Below are 12,851 nucleotides of genomic sequence, written 5' to 3'. Positions count from 1 at the left end.
CGTATGTTTTCACTCATATGTGGGTCCTGAGAAACTTAACAGAAGACCATGGGGGGAGGGGTGGGGGAAAATGTTACAGAGAGGGAAGGAGGCAAACCATAAGAGACTCTTAAATACTGAGAACAAAGCGAGAGTTGATGGAGGGTGGGGGAGAGGGGAAAATGGGTGATGAGCATTGAGGAGGGCACCTATTGGGATGGGCACTGGGTGTTGTATGGAAACCAATTTGACAATAAATTACATTTAATATATAAAAAAGAAAGTAGGGGTAGAAGGAACATACCTCAAGATCATAAAGGCCATATGCAAAAGACACGCAACTAATATCATCCTCAATGAGGAAAAACTGAGAAATTTCCCACTATGAACTCCACCACGAAATATCAAGACACAGATGTCATGGATATACTGTGCACACCAGCAGTCTCCTGTCTCCATCTCTGCAAAATTCCCAGCCAGTGACCCCTTGATGGCTGCCCAATATCCTCCTCACTGCTCTCCTTCCAGAACTCACCATATCCACCAGACTCCCTGTTCCCCAAGTACTTCAGTCTGTGCATTGCACCTGACAAAGTGTCCTCAACATTGTTTTCCAATTTTATATTCTGTGTCTTTATATTCATCTGTGTCTTCTCAATGATGGTAAAAATAGTTTGAGACTGTTCCATCTAGTCTTTTTTTTTTAAGTTAAATTCAAGTTAATTAACATACAGTGCCGTTTTGGTTTCAGGAGAGGAACCCAGTGATTCATCTCTTACATATGACACCCAGTGCTCATCTGAAAAGTGCCCTTCTTAATACCCATCACCCACTCAGCCCATTACCCCACCCACCTCCCCTCCAGCAACCTTCAGTTTGTTCTTGGTTTTTAACAGTCTCATGGTTTGCCTCCCTCTGTTTTTATCTTGTTTTTCCTTCCCTTTTGCCATGTTCATCTGTTGTCTTTTTAAAATTTCACATATGAGTGAAATTATTTGATATCTGTCTTTCTCGGACTGACATAATTCACTTCGCGTAATGCTCTCTAGTTCCATCCACATTGTGGCAAATGGCAAGATTTAATCTTTTTTGTTCCCTGAGTAGTATTCCATTGAGTACATCTTTATCCATTCTTCTGTCAGTGGATATTTGGACTCTTTCCATACTTTGGCTATTGTTGATAGTACTGCTAGAAACATTGGGGTACATGTGCCCCTTTGAATCAGCATTTTTGTATCCTTTGATTAAATACCTATTAATGCAATTGCTGGGTTGTAGGGTAGTTCTATTTTTAATTTTTTGAGGAACCTCTACACTGTTCTCCAGAGTGGCCACACTGGTTTGCATTCCCCCCAGCAGTGCACCAGGGTTCCCTTTTCTCCACATCCTCTACAACATTTGTTATTTCCTGAGTTGTTAATTTTAGGCATTCAGACAGGTGTGAGATGGTATCTCATTGTGGTTTTGATTTGTATTTTCTTGATGATGAGTGATGTTGAGCATCTTTTCATGTGTCTGTTGGCCATCTGGATGTCTTCTTTGGAGAAGTGTCTATTCATGTCTTCTGCCCATTTCTTCACTGGAGTATTTGTTTTTTGGGTGTTGAGTTTGAGAAGTTCTTTACAGATTTTGGATATGAGCCATTTATCCAATATGTCATTTGGGAATTTCTTCTTCCATTCTGTCGGTTGCCTTTTAGTTTTGTTGATTGTTTGCTTTGCTGTGCAGAAGCTTTCTATATTGATGAGGTCCCAATAGTTCATTTTTGCTTTTATTTCCCTTGCCTCTGGAGAAATGTTCAATAAGAAGTGGCTGCATCCTAGGTCAAAGAAGTTGCTGTCTATTTTCTCCTGTAGAATTTTGATGGTTTCCTGTCTCACATTTAGGTCTTTCATCCATTTTCAATCTATTTTTGTGTATGGGGTAAGAAAGGGTCCAGGTTCATTCTTCTGTACGTCGCTGTCCAGTTGTCCTAACACCATTTGCTGAAGAAACTCTTTTTCCATTGGATATTCTTTCCTGCTTTGTCAAAATTAGTTGGCCATAGACTTGTGGGTCCATTTCTGAGCTCTCCATTACATTCCATTGATCTATGTGTCCGTTTTTTTTGTGCCAGTACCATACCGTCTTGATGATTACAGCTTTGTAATGCATCTTGAAGTCCAGAATTGTGATGCCTCCAGGTTTGGTTTTCTTTTTCAACATTCCTTTGGCCATTCAGAGTCTTTTCTGTTTCCACACAAATTTTAGAACTCTTTATTCTAGCTCTGTGAAGAATGCTGGTATTATTTTGATAGGGTTGCATTAAATGAGTAGATTGCTTTGGGCAGTATGAACATATTTGTTCTTCCAATCCATGAACATGGAATAATTTTCTATTTCTTTGTTTCCTCTTCAATTTTTTCATAAGCTTTCTATAGTTAAGCAAACAGATCTTTTTATCTCTTTGCTTAGGTTCATTTCTAGATATCTTAAGGGTTTTGGTGCAGTTTCTAAATGGGATCAATTCCTTGATATCTCTTTTGCTGCTTCATTATTGGTGTAAAGAAATGCAGCTGATTTCTGTAGATTGATTTTATATCCTGCACTTTGCAGATGACATGATAGTCTTCATGGAAAACCTGAAAGTCTCCACCAAAAACAGCTAGAGCTGATCTATAGGTTTTTACCTCCAGCGTATTCACTAATGCATTTCTAAATTTATGTATCTTCTATAATATAATCTCTGTTATGGCTTCAAAACTTCAGTTTTCTTCTCTACTCTTTCAGATGTGTAACATGGATAACATAATGAGTTTCCTATATTCTTACTGTTCTATAATCTCAGCTATGATAAATGACTTATAGAGAGTCTGACGTCCATTCATATTGTACACTCACCTCCACACACCTATTTCCAGAGACAGTTGCTCCCAGGGCTGTCTTGAAGCTGTAAGGGGTGGATAGTCATGGAAACCTTGTCCTGTGGCCTCCACTCTCCCAACATAGCATCTGATGAGGGAAATTTGGGCACTGATGGCTCCCATGGGAGCCACACATTCACACATGCACTGACACCCATGTGGGGCTCCAACGGAAGGAAGCACTTTACACACAGACAGAGGGAACATGGCTCAGTGCTGACCTTGGGCTGGATCAGTGGACAGAGACATGTCAGGTCCCACCCCACACATGGTGGAGGGTCATGAAGCTTCCACAGTCACCCAGAAAGCACATGCCCTTCCTGCCTGTGAACACCTGGCTGCCCCTCCTGGCCACACAGAGGCAGAAGTCAAATTGGATGACCCCCAGCTGGATCCCAGGGACTGGTGGTCACTTGGCTTTGGCCTCTTTTTCTCTTGTGGTCCTGTCAATTCTAGAAACGTTTGTTTCCCCTTTCTTGCAGTTGATGGATGCCAGCTACTTCAGAAACATCATAAATAGCATTTCTCCATGTTAGAAGCAGATGGGTCCTCTAGAGAGGGTATATCCCTGGTCCAACCTGACTGTGGGGCCCAACACCTGGTCCTCTCCCGTCCCAACCACACCCCTCTTATTCAGGTTGGGAAACTAACAATGATTGACTCTGCCATGTTCTGGGTACCCCTGACCCCACACCCATTGTGAGGAGTGGGGTTAAGGACAAAGTGCTACAGACCAGGTCCCTCTGCTAAGGTCACATGGGCAGCAGATGATGGAGTAATATTTACATTAGAATTAGCTTTGTCCCCCAGATCAGGGCACTCACCCATGCATTGTCCCCTACATCTTGCATGCAGGGTCCCAGAATGGAAAGGAGGACTCTGCCCCAGACACAAGGGGCACTGAGAGACAGGAGGGACTCATGGGCGTGTTCCCAGGAAGTGGAGGTGGATGATGACACAGGAAAATAGAGAAGTCCATGAAGGCTGTGACAGAAAGAAAGCCCACCCACACTCTAAGGCCAGGAGAGGGTTGTGTTTCCTTCCCTATTTCCCTGTATTTCTCCTCTGTGTGCATTGCCATGGTGACCTTGACCTGAATCATGCAGAAATGCCACAGGTATGTCTGCACTGACATGAGGCCACAGAAGATCTAGAACCCTCGTCACCTACAGCATCTCCGGAGCCTGGGAACCCCATGTGTGGTGGCACCCCCAGGATGTGGTGAGAATGACGGAGAACCCATAGGGGAGTCTCTGGGAGGGAAGGACGTGCCCTGGTCTCCTCACCTAGACAGGGCATCTCAGGAAAACTCGGGGTCCACTTACTGCACCTTCATGGACACCAGAGCCACCCCCTGGGGACAGGCTGTTCTCCTTCCTGTGGGGCTGCTGACGTGACAACCCCATGACCAGGCGGACCAGCCCCCAAGTGGCCACACCCTGTGCTTCTCTCTGTCCTGCGGGCACTGAGATCCCTCCATCTGCACAACCAGGGACAGAGGCAGGAGACGCCATGACCCCCACCCTCACAGCCCTGCTTCTCCTCGGTGAGATCTCAGGAGGGGAGGGGACGCCCTAGTCTGGGAGGGGCCCGCAGTCACAGCCAGGCCCTGGGGTTTCAGAGACCCCAGGCACAGGAGGCTCATGGGGAGGAGGGGTTCTGCTCAGGATTTGGGGCCATCCTCTCACAGGAACTCTCTTCCAGGACTGAGTGTGGGCCCCAGGACCCGAGGGCAGGCAGGTAAGTGTGTCCCTAGGGGTCCCTAGGAGCATGTCCCCTCCTCACTGGAGACAGGGGTCACCCACCAGGCAGCTGCAAATGGAGAACAGCAGTTCTGGGCAGATGGAGAGGGGACGTCTGGGGGATTGGGTCTGAGCTGAGAACTGGGGGTGGGGAAGGTCTTGTGATTTTGCCTCTGTTTCCTTCCAGGGGCCCTCCCCAAACCCACCATCTGGGCTGAGCCAGGCCTTGTGGTCCCCTGGGGGACACCTGTGACCATCTGCTGTCAGGGGACTCTGGAGTCCCAAGTGTTCCTTCTGGATGAAGAGGGAAGATTAGGGCTTCAGGATGTTCATATCCCAAAGAAGCCTGGGAACACGGCCAAGTTCTCCATCGCACACATGACAGATAGACATGCAGGACGGTATCACTGTTCCTATCGAAGCCCCGCTGGCTTGTCAGAGCGCAGTGACCCCCTGGAGCTGGTGGTGACAGGTGCGAGCCCCCTCAGAGTCCCCGCCCCAGGCTCTGCCTTCAGGGAGGGGGTCTGCTCCCAGAGCGTCTCCCTCTCACAGTCCAGCCCTGGGAGTATTGTGGGGGGTGGAATCTGAGCCCCATTTAACACACCCCTTCCTCCTCTCCTAGGATTCCATGGCAAACCCCGTCTCTCAGCCCTGCCCAGCCCCGTCGTGACCTCAGGAGGGAAGGTGACCCTCCAGTGCACCTCATGGATGGGATTCCATAGGTTCGTCCTGATGAAGGAAGGAGAACCCAAACCCTCCTGGACCCTGGACTCCCAGCAACCCACCAGTGGACAGTTCCAGGCCCTGTTTCCTGTGGGCCCTGTGACCCCCAGCGCCAGGTGGACATTCAGATGCCATGGCTATTTCAACAACACTCCCCAGTTGTGGTCACAGCCCAGTGACCCCCTAGAACTGCTGGTCTCAGGTGAGGGAGTTTGATTTTTGTTGCATCCATGTTTTGACCACCAGACAGGTTATGGAGGCTCTGCTTCCAGGGGAGCCCCAGATCAGAGGGTGGGGGGAGGAGACACGGGGATCTCACAGGTCAGAGAGACAGAATGTGAGAGACACTGAGACCTGGGGGTCAGGACAGGAGAAGAGAGGTTTGGGGAGAATCTGCTCCTCAATCCACGACTGGTTGTCTCCCAGGTATGTCCAAGAAGCCCTCCCTCCTGACCCAGCAGAGCCCTTTCTTGACCCCTGGACAGAGGCTGACCCTCCAGTGTCGCTCTGACGTCGGCTATGACAGATTCGCTCTGTACAAGGAGGCGGCACATGACCTTCCCCAGCACCTTAGCCTGCAGCCCCAGGCTGGGCTCTCGGGGGCCGACTTCCCCCTGGGCCCAGTGAGCAGCTCCCACGGGGGCCGGTACACATGCTATGGTGGACACAACCTCTCCTCCGAGTGGTCGGCCCCCAGTGACCCCCTGGACATCCTGGTCACAGGTGAGGGGACACGGGTTCAGTCAGGGCCCCAGACTCTGCACAGACCCTGCTGGGGGCGTCCCAGGTGGTGGTGGCTGGGATCAGGGGTGTGGGGTCCCCAGGGAGGGAGGGAGACAGAGAGACAGGGGATGGGGAAGGGGAGAGACTCAGAGGACAGACAGACAGACTCAGTTCAGGGCAAGGATGGACAGCCCCTCACCTGCCTTCCTCTCTCTAGGGCAGCTCTCCTACACACCCTCCCTCTCAGTGCAGCCAGGACCCACGGTGGCCTCAGGAGAGAACGTGACCCTGCTGTGTCAGTCCTGGAGCTCTGTGAATACTTTCTTTCTGTCCAAGGAGGGGGCAGCCGACCCTCCCCTGCGTCTTAGATCAAAGTACCGAGCTGGACATTACCAGGCCAAATTCTCCATGAGTCCTGTGACCTCAGCCCAGGGGGGGACCTACAGGTGCTACGGCTCATATAGCAACTTCCCCTACCTGTTGTCACACCCCAGTGACGCCCTGGAGCTCCTGGTCTCAGGTGAGGGAAGCTGATTTTTGTTCCATCCGTGTTTTGACCACCAGACAGGTTATGGAGGCTCTGCTCCCAGGGGAGCCCCAGATCAGAGGGTGGGGGGAGGAGACATGGGGATCTCACAGGTCAGAGAGACAGAATGTGAGAGACACTGAGACCTGGGGGCCAGGATAGGAGAAGAGAGGTTTGGGGAGAATCTGCTCCTCAATCCACGACTGGTTGTCTCCCAAGTGTGTCCAGGAAGCCTTCCCTCCTGACCCAGCAGAGCCCTTTCTTGACCCCTGGACAGAGGTTGACCGTCCAGTGTCGCTCTGATGTTGGCTATGACAGATTCACTCTGTACAAGGAGGGGGCACGTGACCTTCCCCAGCACCTTAGCCTGCAGCCCCAGGCTGGGCTCTCGGGGGCCGACTTCCCCCTGGGCCCAGTGAACAGCTCCCACGGGGGCCGGTACACATGCTATGGTGGACACAACCTCTCCTCCGAGTGGTCGGCCCCCAGTGACCCCCTGGACATCCTGGTCACAGGTGAGGGGACACGGGTTCAGTCAGGGCCCCAGACTCTGCACAGGCCCTGCTGGGGGCAACCCAGGTGGTGGTGGCTGGGATCAGGGGTGTGGGGTCCCCAGGGAGGGAGGGAGACAGAGAGACAGGGGATGGGGAAGGGGAGAGACTCAGAGGACAGACAGACAGACAGTCAGAGCAAGGATGGACAGCCCCTCACCTGCCTTCCTCTCTCCAGGACAGCTCCCCTCCACACCCTCCCTCTCAGTGCAGCCAGGACCCATGGTGGCCTCAGGAGAGAATGTGACCCTGCTGTGTCAGTCCTGGAGCTCTGTGGACACTTTCCTTCTGTCCAAGGAGGGGAAGCCAATCCCCCCCTGCGTCTTAGATCAGAGTACCGAGATGGGCATTACCAGGCCAAATTCTCCATGATCCTGTGACCTCAGCCCAGGTTGGGACCTACAGGTGCTATGGCTCATACAGCACCTCCCCCCACCTGTTGTCACACCCCAGTGACCCTGGAGCTCCAGGTCTCAGGTGAGGGGTCCCTAACCCTGTCCTTACTGACTCCATTAGCTCAGGGCCCAATCCTCAGGAAAACCTGAGACAGTGACAAATGAAGGGTTCAGGGGACTCCGTAGAGTAGGGTCCAGCCCAGGAGAGGTTGGAAAGAGCAGGGACCTCCACCCAGGCTCCCCCATCCTTCAGTCTCAGCAGAGATGAGAGTTAGGGTGTGGGTGAGGGGTGGGTGAAGGATTCTGAGTAGACAGAGGCCTCCTACTCTCTTCCTGATGCCTCCATATCAGAATCTGAACTGTGGTGTCAGGCCCCATGTACTCTCCCCTAGAGGGAAGTCTCTATACCTGTGGGCTCTGCTCTGCTGCCCCCTATGCTTACCTGGGGGCCCCACTGCCACTGGGTGCACACCTGATACCAGGTTCAAAGCTTTTCAACTTTATTCGTAAAAATGGTGTCAATTCATAGCTTGTTTTAAGAATTGGTTAACTACTTTAATACCACAAAGTAAGTTGTCTGAATAATAGTTAAGTATGCCTAAGGGAGCTATTGGTTTGGGCATATTTTTATGTGCCGTTAACTCACTATGCACTCTCTGACTTCCCATTGCTGTTTTTTTTTTCTAATTAATTTATTTATTGGGGCACCTGGGTGGCTCAATCAGTTGAGCGTCCAAATTCAGCACAGGTCATGATCTCGTGGTTCGTGGGTGTGAGCCCCACATTGGGCTCTGTGCTGATGGCTCAGAGCCTGGAACGTGCTCTGGATTCTGTCTCTCCTCCTCTCTCTGCCCCTCCCCTGCTTGCACTCTGTCTCTCCTTCTCTCTCAAAAATAAGTAAACATTAAAAATATTTTTTAATTCAAGTTAGTTAACACACTATGTAGTATTGGCTTCAGTAGCAGAACCCAGTGATGTATCACTTAAAATCATTCTCTATTTTTATCTTATTTTCCTTCCCTTCCCCTATGTTCATCTGTTGTCTGTCTTAAGTTTCACATGTGAGTGAAATTATATGATATTTGTTTTTCTCTGACTCACTTATTTAGCCTTAGCATAATACACTCTAGCTCCATCCACATTGTTGCAAATGGCAAGATTTTATTCTTTTCCATCGCAGAGTAGTATTTCGTGTGTGTGTGTGTGTGTGTGTGTGTGTGTGTGTGTATGTATCCTACACACACACACATACACACCACATCTTCTTTATCCATTCATCAGAAAATGGACATTGGGCTTTTTTCATAATTTGGCTATTGTTGATAGTGCTGCTATAAACCTTGGAGTGCATGTTCCCCTTTGAATCAACATTTTTCTATTCTTTGGATAACACCTACAATTACAATTTCTGGGTCTAACATACTTCTATTTTTAGTTTTTTGAGGACCCTCCATACTGTTTTCCAGAGTGGGTACAACAGTTTGCATTCCCACCAGCAGTGTAAAGGGTTCCCCCTTCTCCCCATCCTGGCCAACATCTGTTGTTTCTTGAGGTGTTAACATTAGCAATTCTGACAGGTGTGAGGTGGTTATCATTCTGGTTTTGATTTATATTTCTCTGAAATGAGAGATGTTGAGGATCTTTTCATGTGTCTGTTAGCCATCTGGATGTCTTCTTTGGAAAATTGCCTATTCATGGTTTCTGCCCATTTCTTCACTGGATTATTTGGTTTCGTGGGATTGAGTGTGATGCGTTCTTTATAGGTTTTAGATACTATTCTTTATCTGATATATCATTTGAAAATACTTCTCCCAGTCCATTGGTTGCCTTTTAGTTTTGTTGACTGTTTCCTTCATTGTGCAGAAGCTTTTCATCTTAATGAGGTCCTTACAGTTCATTTTTGTTTTTGTTTCCCTTGCCTCCAGACATGTCTAGTAAGAAGTTGCTGTGGCGAAGGTCAAAGAGGCTACTTCCTGTGTTTTCCTCTGGGATTTTGATGGTTTCCTGTCTTATCTTTAGGTCTTTTATTCATTTTGAATTTATTTATCTGTATGGTGTAAGAAAGTGGTCCAGTTTCATTCTTCTGTATGTAGCTGTCCAGTTTTCCCAGCACCATTTGCTGAAAAGACTGTCTCTTTTGCATTGGATACTCTTTCCTATATTGTTGAAGATTAGTTGGCCATAAATGTGTCAGTCCATTACTGGGTTCAACTGATCTATGTGTCTGTTTCTGTGCCAGTACCATACTGTCTTGTTGATTATAGCTTTGTAGTACAGCTAGAAGTCCAGAATTGTGATGCCTCCTGCTTTGGTTTCTTTTTCAACATCACTTTCAGTATTTGGGGTCTGTAATTTTTATCTCTCTCTCTCTCTCTCTTTTTTTTTTTTTTTTGCTACTTTGATTTTCATATTAAAATGAGGTAATAGCTTTTCATGATTTCCTTGTCTTTGTGTTCACTCGATATTATAATTCCACTGAACTTCTCTGTTCCTTGAAGTTGAAAACCATACATAGGGACTTCCTCAGTTTGACCCTGTGAGATAGTGGGAGCAAAGTTTGTCTTTGACAATGTAAATAAAATGATTAGCTATCCTTACTGGAAACATCACCAGATTTCTAGAGTTTGTCCCAAAACACCAAGATGATGATGGAGCCTCCCATTATGGGCATGCCTCCCTGAATTGTCTCCATTCACCAAGCCTGAGACCAGGTGTTCCTGTCGTCTTCCTGCCCCCAGGCCACAGACGTGACTGCAGTTCTGTTGAGGAACAGACAGACCACACCTCTCTGTCTCTCCCTTTCTCTAGACAGGAAGATCTATATATCTATACAAATACATGTGATTATGTATTCATATATCTATAATATTTCTGTTAATATAAATATATATGGTTATATATGTATATACAAATGATCTATGAATATATAACATATATATACAGATATTCATCTTCATGGCCATACTCTTCATTCAATAGCTTTTCACGATAGGATCTCCCTGCCTAGACCCACACACAAGCAAGGAATAATGGTGTTTATGTGACCCAGTAAATGCACATCACCTTTAGGAAATACATACTAATGTGTTTTGTATAGATGTGTGCACCTATCTATGTGTATATCTATCAACCAGTGTGGGCATTTCTAATTATATGATAAATGAATTAATGGAAGCACACGAGGATGTAAAGTTCCAGGTACAGATTAAAATGCAGTCCCAGAAAGATGGGAGCTGGCTGAGATGGAGGGAAGGAGACCCTGCCCCGGCATATCCGGTCCCTCTGTGCTCCTAACCTTCAGGAGCTCCTGATACCAACCCCTCATCCATGGATGCTGGATCCTTGGCTGTTGAATAAATGGGAACTCTCAGCTGTGGGGACATGAGCACATGGGGTTTTGTATCCCAGACTGAACAGGGGACATATAAGGACACAATTATTTCTGTGTTGGGAGGATATTTTTCTCCCCAACCCTGAGCTCCTAGGGCACAGGTAGCATCTACTCCAGAGTGACTCATAAGCAAAGTCTGAATTCAAAGAAGACATGGATATGGAAGAAATCCAATGAGTATGCCAGAGGAAACCCCATTACTGCAGAGAAGGGGTTGTTCAGGAACTGTATAAAAACTATGTAATGAGGAAATGACAGATATAGAACACAGAGTCAGAAGACAGGCTGGACAGTGGTCTCAGGCTCCTGAGCATCTGCTTCTATTTTCCCCACAGTAGGAGCTGACACCATCAGCCCACCCCAAAACAAGTCAGACCCCAACATTGGTGAGTAGAAGAAAATCTCAGTTTTGGGACTGGCATGGAGGGTAAAGTCCTATCAAGAGGAGGTGGGTGACTTTGGTGGACATCCAGGATCCGGGGTGATTTGGGTCTCCCCTGACCTCTGTAACCTCTTGGTCCTCATTCCTAGCCTCCAACCCCAAAGATTACACGATGGAGAATCTCATCCGCATAGGTGTGGCAGGCTTGATCCTGGTGGTCCTCGGGATTCTGCTATTTCAGCCTCGACACAGCCACAGAAGAACCCCAGATGCAACCAGGAGACAAACACAATGAGAAAATGGAGGCAACCCACCACTCTTTGTGGCAGAGCTCTGGGAATGAACCTAATGGTCCAGGGGGTTCTGGAAGAAAATCTGCAGCTTTGCCAGCAGAACTGTCTGCTGAAAAACTGTCTGGGCTGTTGCCTGGCCAGGACTCTTCGTCCATGAACTGTGGTACTTTCCCTCCTGCCATTGATGGATTCCCTTCACTGCCACCCTGTCTTTTTTCATCCCTGTGACAGGAGGGTACATCTCACACTGGTTTAGGTTCATACCTTCCTACAGTGTCATGTTCTGGTCCACTTTATTGGGATACATTTTCCTTTATTTTCAATTTTCACATTCCCTAATGTGTGCTGTCTACTTCCATTCCTTCAGCACCAAACAAAATATCTGTTTTAATAAGTGAGTAAGTGGGTGAAAATCAGATCCACTTTGTGACAGAGAAATCCAAAACTAATGCCTTAACTCCCTCCGGACTCATAAAGCTCTTTGCTCCTCATCCAATGATTCCTGGGGTATTTTCCAGAAATACCTGTAGTTGGACTGAGCACAGGGTTGTCTGAAGTGACAGCCTGGTGCTGTGCTGTTACACTGGTTCACGAAATAACCATTTTTTAGAAAGCTGCTTCCCACGGCATTTGCCCATTTCTTCGGTGTAAACACGCCCTTCATGGCCAACATCAAGATGTCATGTGAATGCACTGTGTGCCCAGCATGGACACAGTCGTCTTTCACAGGTGAGTGTGATTCAGCTGTGGGACACCTCACTGGTAACCCCAGCATGTACGTATGCTTCCTTCTATTTGTAAGATCCTTGGATTTACCACCTCAGTGTAATGCCACAGTTTCAGTGAATTGTAATCTCCATTCCTAGTACATTCACATGAGAGGCAAGAGAACACAATTGCAAAATCGATTGTTGGAGAAAATACCGTGTACTTAGAATTCCAATACATTACTGGTAGGAGTATAAATTGTTCCATTCAATTTGGGGAGTAGGTCAGATTCACCTGGTCAAAGGAAGAGACACAGCTCTGTCCCACAACTCTATGCCCTAGAGGAAACCGTGTGCATATGCATGCTGATATATGCATGAGAATATTGACAAGGGTGTCATTTAGTGTAGATAAAACCATACAAACAAATCAACAGTTTCAAACACCACATTAAATAAAATGAAAGAAAACATCAAGAAGCCTGTATGTAGGATTATTCCATCACATACTTAATGTCAAGAAGAGACCACAGTTA

General features: G+C 47.5%; 1 protein-coding gene across 3 annotated transcripts; it reads left to right on the top strand.

Annotated features, from left to right (window-relative positions):
• Positions 1 to 200: 200 nt before the first annotated feature.
• Positions 201 to 12,232, top strand: LOC128772493 (leukocyte immunoglobulin-like receptor subfamily A member 6). 3 transcript variants are annotated; one of them, XM_053905772.1, is made up of 8 exons: positions 201 to 4,428; positions 4,587 to 4,622; positions 4,812 to 5,096; positions 5,247 to 5,549; positions 5,774 to 6,070; positions 6,288 to 6,590; positions 11,272 to 11,319; positions 11,465 to 12,232. In XM_053905772.1, the coding sequence occupies exons 1-8, from the start codon at positions 4,287 to 4,289 to the stop codon at positions 11,608 to 11,610; spliced, it is 1,560 nt and encodes a 519-aa protein (XP_053761747.1). In that variant the 5' UTR covers positions 201 to 4,286; the 3' UTR covers positions 11,611 to 12,232. The 3 variants fall into 3 exon arrangements, with proteins under 3 accessions (XP_053761747.1, XP_053761746.1, XP_053761748.1); XM_053905771.1 differs by having other exon boundaries at positions 11,269 to 11,319; XM_053905773.1 differs by lacking the exon at positions 4,587 to 4,622 and having other exon boundaries at positions 202 to 4,428; positions 11,269 to 11,319.
• Positions 12,233 to 12,851: the final 619 nt, after the last annotated feature.

The sequence above is a fragment of the Panthera pardus genome, unplaced genomic scaffold (assembly GCF_024362965.1).
Source record: "Panthera pardus isolate Hobbes unplaced genomic scaffold, ASM2436296v1 HiC_scaffold_18, whole genome shotgun sequence".
Taxonomy (NCBI): Eukaryota; Metazoa; Chordata; class Mammalia; order Carnivora; family Felidae; genus Panthera; species Panthera pardus.
This window is presented reverse-complemented; position numbering and strand designations above follow the sequence as displayed.

What these genes read in the sequence shown, in the direction of transcription:
- LOC128772493 (XM_053905771.1), top strand. Translation starts at nt 4,287, where the DNA reads ATGACCAGGCGGACCAGCCCCCAAGTGGCCACACCCTGTGCTTCTCTC. An exon ending in CCTAGAACTGCTGGTCTCAG is followed by an intron (nt 5,550 to 5,773) that starts GTGAGGGAGTTT and finishes GTTGTCTCCCAG; the next exon opens with GTATGTCCAAGAAGCCCTCC. An exon ending in CAAGTCAGACCCCAACATTG is followed by an intron (nt 11,320 to 11,464) that starts GTGAGTAGAAGA and finishes CCTCATTCCTAG; the next exon opens with CCTCCAACCCCAAAGATTAC.